The 15,404-nt window shown below is 45.8% G+C and overlaps 1 protein-coding gene across 1 annotated transcript in view; it reads left to right on the top strand.

Moving 5' to 3' along the window:
- The window catches only part of Slc22a3 (solute carrier family 22 member 3), a 94,715-nt gene that overhangs the window by 39,857 nt on the left and 39,454 nt on the right, over positions 1–15,404 (top strand). The window contains exon 2 of the mRNA XM_075950793.1: positions 11,290–11,393. Within this exon, the coding sequence (XP_075806908.1) occupies positions 11,290–11,393 (104 nt within the window). The remainder of the gene's footprint in view (positions 1–11,289; positions 11,394–15,404) is intronic.

Here is a 15,404-nt window from a genome sequence, read left to right on the forward strand (position 1 = left end):
GCATCAAAGAGGCTCCTTATGGAGTTTGCTAGCCATTTGGGCAAGAAACTGCTCTTGCCTGAACTGTTTGATGTTTTGCTGTATGAACCCACAGAAAAATGATTGCTAAAATTGCCTAAAGGTGAGAAGGTCCTTAGGGTTCCTGCTTCATAAAAGAGTCTGCTAGACATTCTGCAGGAAACAGAAGAAGTGTCTGATAAACTGCCAGTATAGGTGAAACTGTCTTTGAAATGTCCTGCTTCATGGAAAAATCTGCCAGATGCTATGGGCCTGTAGGCTAAAGATGGGTAACCCAATGTTACAGAAGAACTTTAGGTGACCATCCAAGTAGCAAGATGTCTCTGTTAATTCTAGAATTTTGGAAGTTGTTTCCAACGCATCCCCTGTTTACTTAGGTAATATTATATCCTTCTGGAGTCTTTGATGAAGTTGAAGAATAGACACTTATAGTTTTCCTTAGTTATAATAAGAGATAAAGTAGATATAAATGTTGTAACTATAATTCTTGCTTGATAACTGTTTTGCTGTATGTCATTTTACTATGTTAAAGTTAAAATCTTCATTTTTATTTAAACAGGAAAGGGAAAATGGTGTGGGAAATCCTTCTGTATATGTGTTGCTTTTATTGGTTAATGTAAAGAAGCTACTTTAGCCTGTTGATAGGGCAGAATAGAGCTAGGTGGGGAAACTAAACTGAATGCTGGAAGAAAGTAGACAGAGTCAGGGAGAAGCCATGTAGCCACCACAAGAAACAGACACCTCTGCCAGGAACCTGCTGAAAGTTTGCTGGTAGGCCACAACTTCATGGTGATGCACAAGGGTATAATGGAGATGGGTTAGCTTAGCATATGAGAGCTAGCTAGAAATATATTGGCCAGGCGGTGTTTTAATTAATACAGTTTTGTGTAATTATTTTGGGTCCGAGCAGCTAGGAACAAATGAGCAGCCTCCTCCTACAGTGTAGTGGATCACTCGTATCAAAGTACATGCACAGAGGTGAGAGGACAATGCTGTGGCTCTGATTCTTTCCTTTTCCCTTTACCTGGGTTCTGAGGATCCATCTCAGGCCATCCAGCTGGCACAGCAAGAGCCTCTACCCACTGAGCCATCTTGCAAGTCCTCCTTATTTGTTTTAGGACATTGTATTGATTATTTTCTTTTTGCTGAGATAAATGCCTGACAGAAAAATAGCATGGGAGGAAGGACTTTGTCTCACAGATTGAGAAGGAAGAGTCCATTCTGGCTGAAAAGGCATGGTGAGGGGAGAATGAGGAAGCTGATCGAGTTGCATCCTGGTCACATGACATCTGCACTCAGGAAGCAGGGAGAGAAGCATGCTGATGCTCAATGAGGTTTCTCCATTATTTCCCTTCTTTCAGTTTGAGAATCCATCCCGTGAGATTGTGCCGCCCACATTCAGAGCAGGCCTGCCCTCCTCAGTGAATTTGCTGAATACCTTCTCAGACCAGTCTGGCGGTGTGTCTCCCAGGTGACTCTAAGTCTAGTCATGCAGACAGTGAAGGTTAACTGGTATTACCCTATTTCTAAATGTGAGTAGCAGTGTTTCTCAGCTCACAAAACCAGGTGCCTGTGGACAGATGTGCACATTCACACTGCCCACTGTGCTCTGCACGGTGCTGAAGAATGTCCTCCACCTTCTGTTTGAGACACAATCTCTCCCTGACCTGTAGCTTCATTATGTAGGTGAGTCTAGCTAGGCAGAGAGCTCCAGAGACCTTCCCATCTCTGCCTCTGCCTCCATCCCTCCATCCCTGGCAGCCCTGGGATCACAAGCATGTGCCGCCATGCCCAGCTTTTTGCCTGGGATCTGGAGATCCAAACTCAGATCCTCACACTTGCCAGTGTTTGTTACTTGAGACCTTGCCTTGATCCTCTAACAAAACCTTGTAAAGTCTTCCCATGATTTCCTGTGGCCTGGACAGCAGATGAAGAACAAGGGAGCCCTGTCATGAGAAGGTGGCATCTAGGAGAAGGGATGGGGGAAGAGTGCAGAGGGGTAGGAAGGTGGGTGTACTTCCTATGGTCACCTGGACCCTGGTGACCCTGCTATACAGCCACATAGAGGCATTCCCGCTCTCCCAGGAGACAGAGGTCCAGGAGATGGCAGCACTGCATGAAGCATCCTGTCCTTGGAGCTCTGAGCATCCCATGGAAGGGAGTCTATTGAAGGCTTAGAGAAGTTCATCTCGCTGCTATGCCTGTTGTTTGCTGTCCTCCGTCTGAACAAGGCACACTTTCAGGTGGCATTGTAAGCCTTCCTCTGAGCATCCACTGGGGCAGCTGATCCCTGCTCAGAGTGCTGGAAGGGAGCCAGGGTCTCCAGTCAGGTGTGGGTATCTTTCCTTTACTGGACACTGAATTGTGCACCTAGCCCCACTATGGGACAGGCTGGACTACGGAGTCAGGATATGGGCCTTGGTGGTAGCAAGGATCAGAGGGGGCAAGGACAAGAGTGTTTGTCTCCTGTCACCTGTGACTGAAATAAAGCATGAACACTGTCAGTACTATGGCATTTCCTCTTGTAGTCTCTTCTCTCCTTCCCCCTTTTCTTCTCCCAGCCCCTCAGCACTCACTAATTAAAGGAAAGAATATTCCCCCCCAAAAAATAATTAAAAAGACAGGCTGAAGTTCAGACTGGTATAATAACTTACAATAAACTAGATTACTGAAAGTGCAAACTTGGGGTGTCTATTGATCCGTGCTATCTGTGATCATGTATGGTGGTGATGTGTGAAGGTGTACAGGTTCACACTGTTGACAAGTATAAATAGTCATGCTGTTCCTATGGGTGCACAGGGTCATGCTGTGTCTGCAGGTGTGCAGGGCCATGCTGTGTCTGCAGGTGCGCAGGGCTGTGCTGTGTCTGCAGGTGTGCAGCGTCATGCTGTGTCTGCAGGTGTGCAGGGCCGTGCTGCATCTACAGGTGTGCAGGGCCATGCTGTGTCTGCAGGTGTGCAGGGCCATGCTGCATCTACAGGTGTGCAGGGCCATGCTGTGTCTACAGGTGTGCAGGGCCATGCTGTGTCTACAGGTGTGCAAGGCCATGCTGTGTCTACAGGTGCACAGGGTCATGCTGTGTCTGCAGGTGTGCAGGGCCATGCTGTGTCTGCAGGTGCGCAGGGCCATGCTGTGTCTGCAGGTGCGCAGGGCCATGCTGTGTCTGCAGGTATGCAGGGCCATGCTGTGTCTACAGGTGTGCAGGGCCGTGCTGCATCTACAGGTGTGCAGGGCCATGCTGCATCTACAGGTGTGCAGGGCCATGCTGTGTCTACAGGTGTGCAGGGCCATGCTGTGTCTACAGGTGTGCAGGGCCGTGCTGTGTCTGCAGGTGTGCAGGGCCATGCTGTGTCTACAGGTGTGCAGGGCCATGCTGTGTCTACAGGTGTGCAAGGCCATGCTGTGTCTACAGGTGGCAGGGCCGTGCTGTGTCTGCAGGTGCTCAGGGCCATGCTGTGTCTGCAGGTGCGCAGGGCCATGCTGTGTCTGCAGGTGCGCAGGGTCATGCTGTGTCTACAGGTGTGCAGGGCCGTGCTGCATCTACAGGTGTGCAGGGCCGTGCTGCATCTACAGGTGTGCAGGGCCATGCTGTGTCTACAGGTGTGCAGGGCCATGCTGTGTCTACAGGTGGCAGGGCCGTGCTGTGTCTACAGGTGTGCAGGGCCATGCTGTGTCTGCAGGTGTGCAGGGCCATGCTGTGTCTACAGGTGTGCAAGGCCATGCTGTGTCTACAGGTGGCAGGGCCGTGCTGTGTCTACAGGTGTGCAGGGCCATGCTGTGTCTGCAGGTGCGCAGGGCCATGCTGTGTCTGCAGGTGCGCAGGGTCATGCTGTGTCTACAGGTGTGCAGGGCCGTGCTGCATCTACAGGTGTGCAGGGCCATGCTGTGTCTACAGGTGTGCAGGGCCATGCTGTGTCTGCAGGTGTGCAGGGCCATGCTGTGTCTACAGGTGTGCAGGGCCATGCTGTGTCTACAGGTGTGCAAGGCCATGCTGTGTCTGCAGGTGTGCAGGGCCATGCTGTGTCTACAGGTGTGCAAGGCCATGCTGTGTCTGCAGGTGTGCAGGGCCATGCTGTGTCTACAGGTGTGCAGGGCCATGCTGTGTCTGCAGGTGTGCAGGGCCATGCTGTGTCTACAGGTGTGCAGGGCCGTGCTGCGTCTACAGGTGTGCAGGGCCATGCTGTGTCTGCAGGTGTGCAGGGCCATGCTGTGTCTACAGGTGTGCAGGGCCATGCTGTGTCTACAGGTGTGCAGGGCCATGCTGTGTCTACAGGTGTGCAGGGCCATGCTGTGTCTACAGGTGTGCAGGGCTGTGCTGTGTCTGCAGGTGTGCAGCGTCATGCTGTGTCTGCAGGTGCGCAGGGCCATGCTGCGTCTACAGGTGTGCAGGGCCATGCTATGTCTGCAGATTTTTGTGTCCACTGTGTCCCTGAAGGAATACTCTGTGTTTTCTATCTGCAGCCTCCACAGAGACTTTGTTTCCAGCCTCTCTGCTGGCTCCTGTGGGTTCCTCCTTCCGTGGTTCTTCTTGGCTGATGACTTATATACTGTTATTACTGTTTATAAGGACCACTATGCCTGGATTAGGGGCCGCCGTGACCTACTGTTCCTTCATCATAATTAGTTGCATCTGTAGACTATCCCTACAGAAGGTCCAGCTGACATGACATTTGAGGGCAGACACTGTCGATGCCTTAAAATACGCTCAGCTGATTGTCCCCCCGAATCACCTTCGGCAGTTGGCAGCTCCTTCACATCTGTTACACATTAGACTAGGTTCTGACTTCGCCGGTCTGTAGTGGGGCTCGTGCGTCTTTTTCTGTTAATCTGGGTGTTTCTAGGGCGCATCCGGTGTCAAAAGCTACTTTGGGAAACCATCAGTTATGTTTTTCACCATCAGTGCCTTGTGTCACGGGTCATGGTGCAGTCAGCATCACTTACTGAATGATTCTCATGGCTCAGGCATTAAACTCTGCACAGCTCGCATCCTCAGCGCATGACAGGGCACGAGAGGTCAACACAACTCATCAGAGGATGCAAAGCTGGAAAAGAGGGCAGAGCCAAGGTCACCTGACCCCAGAACCATCACGTCCCTGCCCTGAGCCCCTGCAGGAACTGAGAGCCTTTCATCTTTGGAGCCTGAGAGACAAATTACAAACACATCAAAATAAGTAACAGTGTCTTCACTGCCAAGAAATAGAACGGAGGGGTGGGTGATGTGTCCTCTATGATGGGTGGGCACAGGTTAGCCTGCTACAGGACATGCATATCATCAAATAGAGTTAATGCTTAGATTTCTCCCAGCATCATAAGTTCAGACAAAAGGCATGCATTTGAGACGTCTCTCCACACTATTTCAAATTGGTTTTGTTAATAATGTGTTGACAATGCCTACGATGAACTCTGGAAAAGGGTTTCGGGTACTGCAGGTTCTATGAGCCTCTGTCCCTCAGTGTGACTTTTCACACTGAGCTTTGCTACTGGTTCTGGGCCGTTACCACAGGCCTTTCCGGCTGCCAGTGGGGCAGGGTGCACTTTGGGCTCAGCACTGAGAGAGCATAAACCCTCCCCAGTGCCCACCTTGCTGCCTCCACCTCTCCTGCCACAAGTGCCCTCAGTGCCGTTTAGTCGAAATCCACCTTGGCGTAAGCGACTTCTGCTTCTGCCAGTTGTTTCTTTCTTTGAATCTCTCACACTTAGATCCTCCGTTTAGATCTCAGTTGGTGTATTTTTGCTTCCCATAAATTGACCTTGGCTTTCCAACTGTGTCCCAAGCTGCTCGCATAGACAGAGAGTAGATCTAAAATCAGTGAGGTTCTTCCCTGGCCTTGGATGCTTAGCACCAAGGTCGCCAAGTTAGCTAGAAATACCTGTGACTCATTTTTATACCTGCAGCTTGTCATAATGGTTCATATCTTATATAAGGAAAGCGTTAACTTGCTATTATTAAATGATCTCCTAATAGTGTCACCAGATCTTATTAAAAATGTGTTTATTGCTGGGTGGTGGTGGCACACACCTTTAATCCCAGCGTGTGGGAGGCAGAGGTAGGCAGATCTCTGAGTTTGAGGCCAGCCTGGTCTACAGAGTGAGTTGCAGATCAGCCAGGGCAACACAGAGAAACCCCATCTTGAAAAAAAGCAACAAAACAAAACACCCAAAACTGTGGTGGCCACTTGTGGTGGTACACACCGGTAGGATTTGCTAAAGAAGGTGGACACAGGAGGATCAAGAGTTTGAGGTCAACCTGGGCTACCCATTTTTTAAAAATGTGTTTATTATGACCATAAGAATTGGAGTTCCGCCGGGCAGTGGTGGCGCACACCTTTAATCCCAGCACTCGGGAGGCAGAGGCAGGAGGATCTCTGTGAGTTTGAGGCCAGCCTGGTCTACAAGAGCTAGTTCCAGGACAGGAACCAAAAGCTACAGAGAAGCCTTGTCTCGAAAATCCAAAAAAAAAAAAAAAAAAAAAAGAATCATTGCATGGCTCTGTTTTGTGTTCTACTGTTGATTTAAAATGGAAACTGGTGTGTGATTGCTTTGGTCTGTGCCACACATAGCAGGGGTATGCCACACCTGACGGTGAAGAGTTTTGCCATTCCTGCCTTCAGGCTCAGCACTGATTTGGAATGGTTCCATTTATAATGTTGTAGTTGGAGGAGGAAGCTAATTAGCTCCCGGCCACTTAGCCCTGAAATAATCACACAGAAACTGTATTAATTAAATCACTGCTTGACCCATTAGCTCTAGGTTCTTATTGGCTAACTCTTACATATAAATTTAATCCATCTCCATTAATCTGCGTATCATCATGTGGCTGTGGCTTACCAGGTAACATTCCGGTCAGCATCTGTCTCTGGCAGGAGCTACATGGCTTCTCTCTGACTTTTCCTCTTTTCTCCCAGCATTCAGTTTAGTTTTCCCCGCCTAACAAAGTTCTGCCCTATCAACAGGCCAAGGCAATTCCTTTATTAACCAATAGTATTCACAGCATACAGAGGGGAATCCCATATTATAATGTGTTCTTATCCTTTGCTGTTGTTATTAGAACAAAATTTCTGAAACCTGGTGCTTATGAAGAAAAGAGGTTATGTAGCCCACAGATGTAGAAGTTGAAAGTCTCCATCTGTTTGGCTTCTTTTAAGGACCTCATGGAGACAGCATCACAAAGATATGGGGGAATCAAATAGTAAGAAAGGAAGTCAGAGGAATCTAGAGGTCAGCTTATTCCTTTTTATGGCTTATTCCCTTTTATCCCACTTATGGGACCTGGGGATCATGCCTCCTCCAAGCTGTGCCCCATCTCCCATCTGTCTCCCAGCAGACACTGTTCTCAGAGGTTCTGCCACGATGCTGGAACCAAGTCTGAAGGATAAAATGGAGGCTCTTAGCCTCTGGGGCTGGACTTCAGAGACCTCACCTTCTCCCTTCAGATGCAGCAGACGAATCGGCTGTTTCTCATGGCTTTATGAGGACTTGTGTTGTTTTTAACCTTTACTTCTCACCTTTGACCTTTGTATGCCTGATAACTTTTGTGGCTTGGATTTTAGAAAATTTGAAGATTTATGACCTTCCAATACACTAAAAACTTGTGCATTTGTCATTAAACTCAAAGCAACATAGCATCTAACATAGTGTCCAACATAGCATCTAACATAGGGTCTAACATAGCATCTAACATAGGGTCTAACATAACATCTAACATAGGGTCTAACATAGGGTCTAACATAACATCTAACATAGGGTCTAACATAGCATCTAACATAGGGTCTAACATAACATCTAACATAGTGTCCAACATAGCATCCGTCCAACATAGGGTCTAACATAGCATCTAACATAAGGTCTAATATAACATCTAACATAGGGTCTAACATAACATCTAACATAGTGTCCAACATAGCATCCGTCCAACATAGGGTCTAACATAGCATCTAACATAAGGTCTAATATAACATCTAACATAGGGTCTAACATAGCATCTAACATAGTGTCCAACATAGCATCCGTCCAACATAGGGTCTAACATAGCATCTAACATAAGGTCTAATATAACATCTAACATAGGGTCTAACATAGCATCTAACATAGTGTCCAACATAGCATCCGTCCAACATAGGGTCTAACATAGCATCTAACATAAGGTCTAATATAACATCTAACATAGGGTCTAACATAGCATCTAACATAGTGTCCAACATAGCATCCGTCCAACATAGGGTCTAACATAGCATCTAACATAAGGTCTAATATAACATCTAACATAGGGTCTAACATAGCATCTAACATAGTGTCCAACATAGCATCCGTCCAACATAGGGTCTAACATAGCATCTAACATAAGGTCTAATATAACATCTAACATAGGGTCTAACATAGCATCTAACATAGTGTCCAACATAGCATCTAACATAGGGTCTAACATAGCATCTAACATAGGGTCTAACATAGCATCTAACATAGGGTCTAACATAGCATCCAACATAGCATCTATTTGTATTTTAAGAGCTGGGAAGCTCTCAGGAAAAGGCCTCATCTGGAAACCCTTCAGAAATACCTGATTTCCCTAGAGTTACCCATGCTTTCTGCAGAACAAGGCACGTGGAATCCTTTCAGCCTTCCAGGAAGGGCTGCCTGAGTCTGTTATCAGATTGACTTTCTGCCTGTGCCAAGGAGAGTTACTCTGTTTGTGTAAAGTGACTTTGAAGATTAATAAGTAACAAGGTGGCCACATAGGTTTATGGGTATTAAGGATATTTAAATGCTTCTGGTAGGCACACCCTGGAAAATCAAATTGGATATGGCTCACTTGCTCTGAATAGGTTGCCTTGAGAGAGAGACCTACATTTTTGTGTCTCTGATGAAGACTTTGGTAAATTTGGTGATCTAAGGTGACCTACTGATCAGTATCAGGTGTAGGTCCCCTGAGGAGCCATGATGAGTCCCTGTGGGAGAGCATTTGGTGAGTGTGTTAGTCGGGGTTCTCTAGAGGGACAGAAGCAATAGACTGAATATAACATACACACACACACACACACACACACACACGCGCGCGCGCGCGCGCACACACACACACGTCAATGTACGGGATTTATTTAGAGAGGCTTATAATACTGTGGTCCAACTATTCCAACAATGGTTGTCTCTCTATGGAAAGTCCAAGAATCCAGTAGTTCTGGATGTCTCGGCTGTTCTGCAGTATACAATGGAACCCTAAAGATATAGGCTAACTCCAGTGAAGGAATGGACTTGCTAGTGAGAGTAAGGCAAGCAGGCAAAGGGCAAATGCTTCCTCCGTGTCCCTTAGGTAGGCTGCCACCAGGAGGTGTGGGCCAGATTTAAGGTAACTCTTTCCACCTCAGATATCTGGATTTAGGGTAAGTCTTTCCACTCAAATGATTCAATCAAGAAAGCTCCCTTACAGGTGAACCTAGTCACTTGGGTTTTAGTTCATTCCAGACACAGTCAAGTTGACAACCAGGATTAGCCATGACAGAGCAAGTATCATATCACAGTTGGCATGATGGGGTCCTGCAGGAACAACCTTTGGATCCATAGGACAATTGGAGTTTCTGGCTCTTGTAGTTCCTCAGAGGACAAAAGAGGGAGGTTCCTTGCAACATCGTCTATGTGGCCTCTGACATGGAGGAAGGCTGTAGACAAGAGACTGAAGCTACAAAGGAAAGTTCTCAGGCTGGGCTACCATGGGCAGCTGGGCCTCCTGGCAGCTGTAAACAAGAGAAGAGAAACTGTAGGGCCACAGTGCAGCAGGCTTCTTTGTCAACTGTCCAAGGACTGAGGAGCATGACCTGATTCTGGGCAAGAGAGGGTCAGTTAGAGGGTCTGTGATGTAACAGACACGGAAGAGCACCTGTGCATTTGTTTAAATACACACATTGTTGACCCTTACTTTGTACTGTTGCAAGCCAGCATGGTGCCAGTCAGAAAAATAAAAACCAGGCTAGATATGTTAGTCAGGAGTTAGCAAAAGGATGGCACTGAGCTAATTTGGAAGGACTCGAAAAATAAAAAAGAAACATAGACTCTGCAGTCTTGGTAGTCAGCCCTGCCCAGACTACCCAACTTTGGCATCCCTATGCCTGTACCAGTGTGGTCAGATCCCTTTGTCCACTTGTGGCTAGGTCAGGGCTGCAAGCAGGGAATGACAGCCACCACCAGCCACCAGCCACCGCTGTGGCAGCCATAATGGGAGTAGGAGCTGTATCAAGACCAGAAGCAGAGTCCTTCCCTTTGATCTTGCACCAGCTCCCTAAAGCCAAGCAGCCCCACACTGGCAAAGGAGCCTGAGAAATGCAACCTCTGTCTTTGGCACCTGGCATGCAGAAAGCTCAGAAGAGCAGGCACTGTCTGGCTCAGACAGCTCTCCAGGTATTTTAGAACATACTGATGGGTATCTATTTTCAATTAATCTTATATAAATATGGGGTGTAAAAATCCTTTCTGATTGTTGCTCCTATGGAGGAGCAAAGAGGAGAACCAGTTTGATATAAAAGAAATTACATGCGTTTGAAGACAGTTTGGGGCATTTAAACTCACACAACACGGAAGAAGCTATGGAATCTCATTAAGAGGGTCACTCCTGGCAGGAGCCTTGCGCCTGTCTCCATCTCCCTAACCCAGTTATTTATAAAGCTCAGCGGTTTGAAGCAAATCCTGCCATGCGGGGTTTTTATATTTGAGGCTGCTTGTCACTTTTCTAAAGCAAAACGTTGTATTTTTTTTTTCTGGTAGCAGTCTGTCTGCTTTCAGAGTTCCTTTGCACATTTCTCTAGATGTGTCTGCCACGAGTCTAACTCCATTGTTCTGATAATCCCACACATGACAATAAAATCGGAATCATACCTTCGAGGACTTGAATTAATGACAAAATCCTCTAACATGTCAGTGTTAGGTTGTCACAGAAAGACTCTAAGAATGGAGTGTCAGTTTCTGCATAGCTCACGATGTCGGATGAAGGCAGGCGGTCACCATAGCATCCACATACCATGGGTGCACATAATAGACTTAACTAACAGCATTGTTTTAAAATGCCAGTATCCATCGTATCCTAGGGGTTCACTCCCTTGCCGTCATTTCAGCCAACAAGGAAAATATGCATAGATCAGTGTCTATGCATGCATATGATGCATCCTCAAATTTCACATGGGGCATATCTAAGCAACTCTCGTGAAGATGGTTGACCTATATTAGAGAGAGTTTTGAAGGCAAACAGCTCCAGGTATCTTCATGCGTTTTTCTTTGATTCCCCAGTTTGACCTTGTCTGTGCCAATGCCTGGATGTTGGACCTCACCCAAGCCATCCTGAACCTTGGCTTCCTGGCTGGGGCGTTCACCTTGGGCTATGCAGCGGATAGGTAGGTATGGGTAAGCTACCGGCTGCTTCATTCACTATTAGCACACTATCTATGTGGTGGTGGGAGAAATGCTTTTTTATCAGCTACATTCACTTTTTATCCCACTACCCAGGACATCCACTCTTGTTCAGTTTGACTAATTCTTCCCTTTCCAAACTTCCTCTCCTTGTTCCTTGGTAGAAAAGGTTCCCTTGCGGCTGAGAACGGATCCCAGGGAAAACATTGGCCCCAGAGCAGTGACGTCAAGGCTCAGGCGAGGGGTAGATTTAGTGCTCAAAATAGTCCAGTGGCTGGGGTTTGGTTAATTTACTCATGAGGTCAGCCATTCTGATTTTTTTTTAATTTTTGTATTTTATTCTACAAATTTGTATTGAAACTTTGAAAAGAATTTTTCTCAGCATTATTAAGGGATTTTCATATACATTTCACTTCTTCCCTCATTGGCTATGGTTGGAACTAGATTACGTTTTTCTCATTTTTGTTTAGGTTGGTTTGTCTTTCTGGTTTTGTCTTCTTGGTTTTGGACAGGGTCTCACTATGTGTACTGGATGAGACTCAAACTCCCAATCCTCCTGCCTGTCTCCTGAGTGCTGGAATTGCAATGCAGCTCTGGCTACTGTAACTTAATCTTTTTATAATTGGGTCTTGCTTATGTATTTCATCCTACATGATCAATAAACATATCTCCTAAAATAACTCGGCATAGGAGAGGACTCAAACTCTAGTCAGGGCTGAGGGTCTTCCCTTGTAGCTGACATGAGAGAAGGGCTGTCAGTAACCCTGCCTCCTACCAGCACCGACCACCGTTATGTGTCCCCCACCCCCACCCCGTGTGTGTCTGTGTGTCTGTGATTTATATTCCTTAAAGACAAGATGAGAGGTATTTTAATAGGCATGCCTGTGAAAAGAGAGTGGTGAGGACCGAGCGAGCTAAGACTCTAGACAGGGACTTCCAAGTGAAAAGCTTCTCATCTCCACTCAGGCAGGACAAGGATGAGGTGGAGCCAGCTGCTAAGTCAGCAAAGCTGCCCAGCTGTGAGGTCACAGGGCAAGCAGCTGCTCCCCAAATTGGAAAGCTAAGCAGAAACTAGGAACCGGCACTTACTGGAGCAGAGGCTGCTGGGTAATGAAAACCTGACCGGAATTGCTGGAGTGTTAGAGGCTTAGTGTGTGAACCGCTCTGAGAGGGAAAACCCCTGGGAGGTGGCTAAGGGTAGGGCAGTTGCAGAGGAAAGGGAGGGAAAAGGAGAAGTGAGGGAAGAGGGAGGGTGAGCGGGCAAGCAAATTCCAGAAAGACCTGGTCACCAGATACCCTGGAACTGGAATCACAGATGTTGTGAACCCTGGTGTAAGTGCTGGGGACGAGCCCAGGTCCTGGAAGGACAGTGATGCTGGGGAGGAGCCCAGGTCCTGGAAGGACAATGAGGATTCTTTCCCGATAGCCATCTCTCCAGCCCATGTTTGTGATTTTTACCTCTTGTAAGTGTACCAGGTTTTCATGGTGACTATCAAGAAAAATTTCCCCATGCTTCTGTTCATAATAAGGCCTGCTCCCAGAAAACACATGTGTGTGCACACATACATACCCCCCATACACACACACACACACACACACACACACACACCAAAAGCCAAAAACAAAACAAAACAGAAAATGAAAAATCCACATCTGGTTAATTAGAACCTAATCTGCAGGTTTATTGAATGTCAGACCTGAGGGGTGAGAAATTCCTGTCTTAAGTCAGCACTAGCCCTCCATGTGGGAGGAGTGAAATACTAAGTCCAGCCTGCTCTCCTCACCATCTAGTCTAGGTCTAATCACCATGTCCCAGTTAAAGTGAAAAAGAAAAAAAAAAAAGGAATGTCTGCAGTATCGTTGTCCACTGGCTAAAGAAACAATTTAAAGTTTTTTCACAGGGCATGCTAAAATGCCAAGCAAAGAGGGCCATAAAATGCCAGTAGACAAACCCGGAGCTCAATCAGGGGCCGCACACATCAGAACCAGATATGGGCATGGATGTTGGCGCTGTCAAGCCAGATAAATTTAAAACCATGGTTAATATGGTAAGAGGTTAATGGATATAATACAGCGTGTTTGGGGGTTGGTGGGCAACACAAACAATGGTGGAAATTCTAGAACTCAAAGAGAAATGCCCAAGATCAAACACGTGAAGAATGAAGGGCTTATTAAAAGACCAGACTTGGGGGCTAGGGAGATGCCTCAAGTGGAGGAGGTGCTTGCTGTACAAGCACAAGGACTGGATGGGTCCCCAACTCCCACATCCAAGCTGAGCATGGGGTGCACACCTGTAACTCCAGTGCAGGAGGGCAGGGCCAGAGAGAAAAGGGTTAATGATACTTGCTGACTGGCCAGCCTAGACTCTAGCTTCAGCAAAGGTTCCCCCACCCCTGCTACCGTGTCTCGTGTAGTCCAGGTTAGCCTTGATTGCTACTTAGTCAAGGATGACTTTGCATTTCTGATCGTCCTATGTCTACCTACCAAATGCAAGCTCATAGACACAATCCCACCATGTCCATTGTAGGGCCCCATGCAGTCCAGACAAGAACTCTATTAACTCAAGCTTACACCCAGCCCAAGACCCAGTCACAATAAAACACAAGTTTTCAGAGTGGATCAGAAGACCCAACAATGAGTTGCCGATAAGTAACTCACTTTATCTGTAAAGATGCACGCAGTGGAGGGTAAATGAGTGGAGAAACATAAGCCACACTAAGAATAACCAAACAAAGTAGAACTCATCATATTGATATTAGGAAGGATAAACTTCATAATGGAAACACGGGGTTAGTTATACTTATTCAACAAGACACAACAATCTTTAAAATATATGTACCTAGCAACAGAGTATCAAAATACAGGATGGAAAAACTGATGGAACCACAGGATAACCAGATGAATCCCTCATTGTAGTTGAAGACTCAAATACTTTGTATCCAAAATGTAAAAATCCAGCCAACAGAATATTATAATCAAGACGTAACTGAATTCAGCAATGCCACCAGTCAGCTGGATATAGTGGACACCTACTGACCACATCATCCAACAATAGCAAAATACAAGTTTTTCTTAAATACATGTGAGACATTAATAAAGTTATTTTCTGGGCCATAAAATACATTTTTAACAAAAATTAAAGGACAAATCTTTTAATCTTTTGTTTCCAAGAAACAAAACAATAAATCTGTAACAAGAAACTGGAAATTCCGAAATACTTGGAAATTAAGCATTGTACTTCTGCTAACAGAGAAGAAATCCCAAGAGAAATTTAAAATACTTTGTACACAGTGAAGAAAAAAGCAATGTGTCTGATTTATGGGCACAGCAAAAGCAATGCAGAGGGAGGTTACTGCATTAAGATTCTTACTAGAACATAAGATTTATCTAAAACCCACACTTTGAATTTATACACTAGGTATCAACACCAACAAAAATGACCAAATTAAATACTAAACCAAACAGAAGAAAATTAATGATACAAATTAGAATAAAAAATCAAAGAAATCAGAAACAATAAGTCAGTAGAGAAAATTAATATAGTCAAAAGCTGGATTTTGGAAAGCCCCGAAATCTAATAACCTTTTAGATAAACCAACTAAGAAAAAGAGATGGGACTCAAATTAATGATGGTTTAAAATCCCAAAGACTTTAAAAACATAATAAAGAAACAATTTAAATGACTCTATGGCCCCAGATTTGATAACCAAGATCGAGTGGATCTGTTCTTTGAAAGACATAACCCACCTGAACTCACATAAGAAGTGTATTCTTTTAATAGGCCTATGTATATTAAATAAATTGAGTCAATATTGAATAACCTTACTGAACAGGAAGTACCAGGTTCAGATTTGGGGCAGGTAAATTCTACTGTGTAGATAATAAATCATACACAGTAGTCTCCATTTCTTACAGAAGATAAGGGTGAAGAAACACTCCCTAACTTGTTCTGTGACATCAGTACTGCCTTACTGCCTAAACCAAAAGAACATATT

Source organism: Microtus pennsylvanicus, chromosome 1, assembly GCF_037038515.1.
Source record: "Microtus pennsylvanicus isolate mMicPen1 chromosome 1, mMicPen1.hap1, whole genome shotgun sequence".
Lineage (NCBI taxonomy): Eukaryota > Metazoa > Chordata > Mammalia > Rodentia > Cricetidae > Microtus > Microtus pennsylvanicus.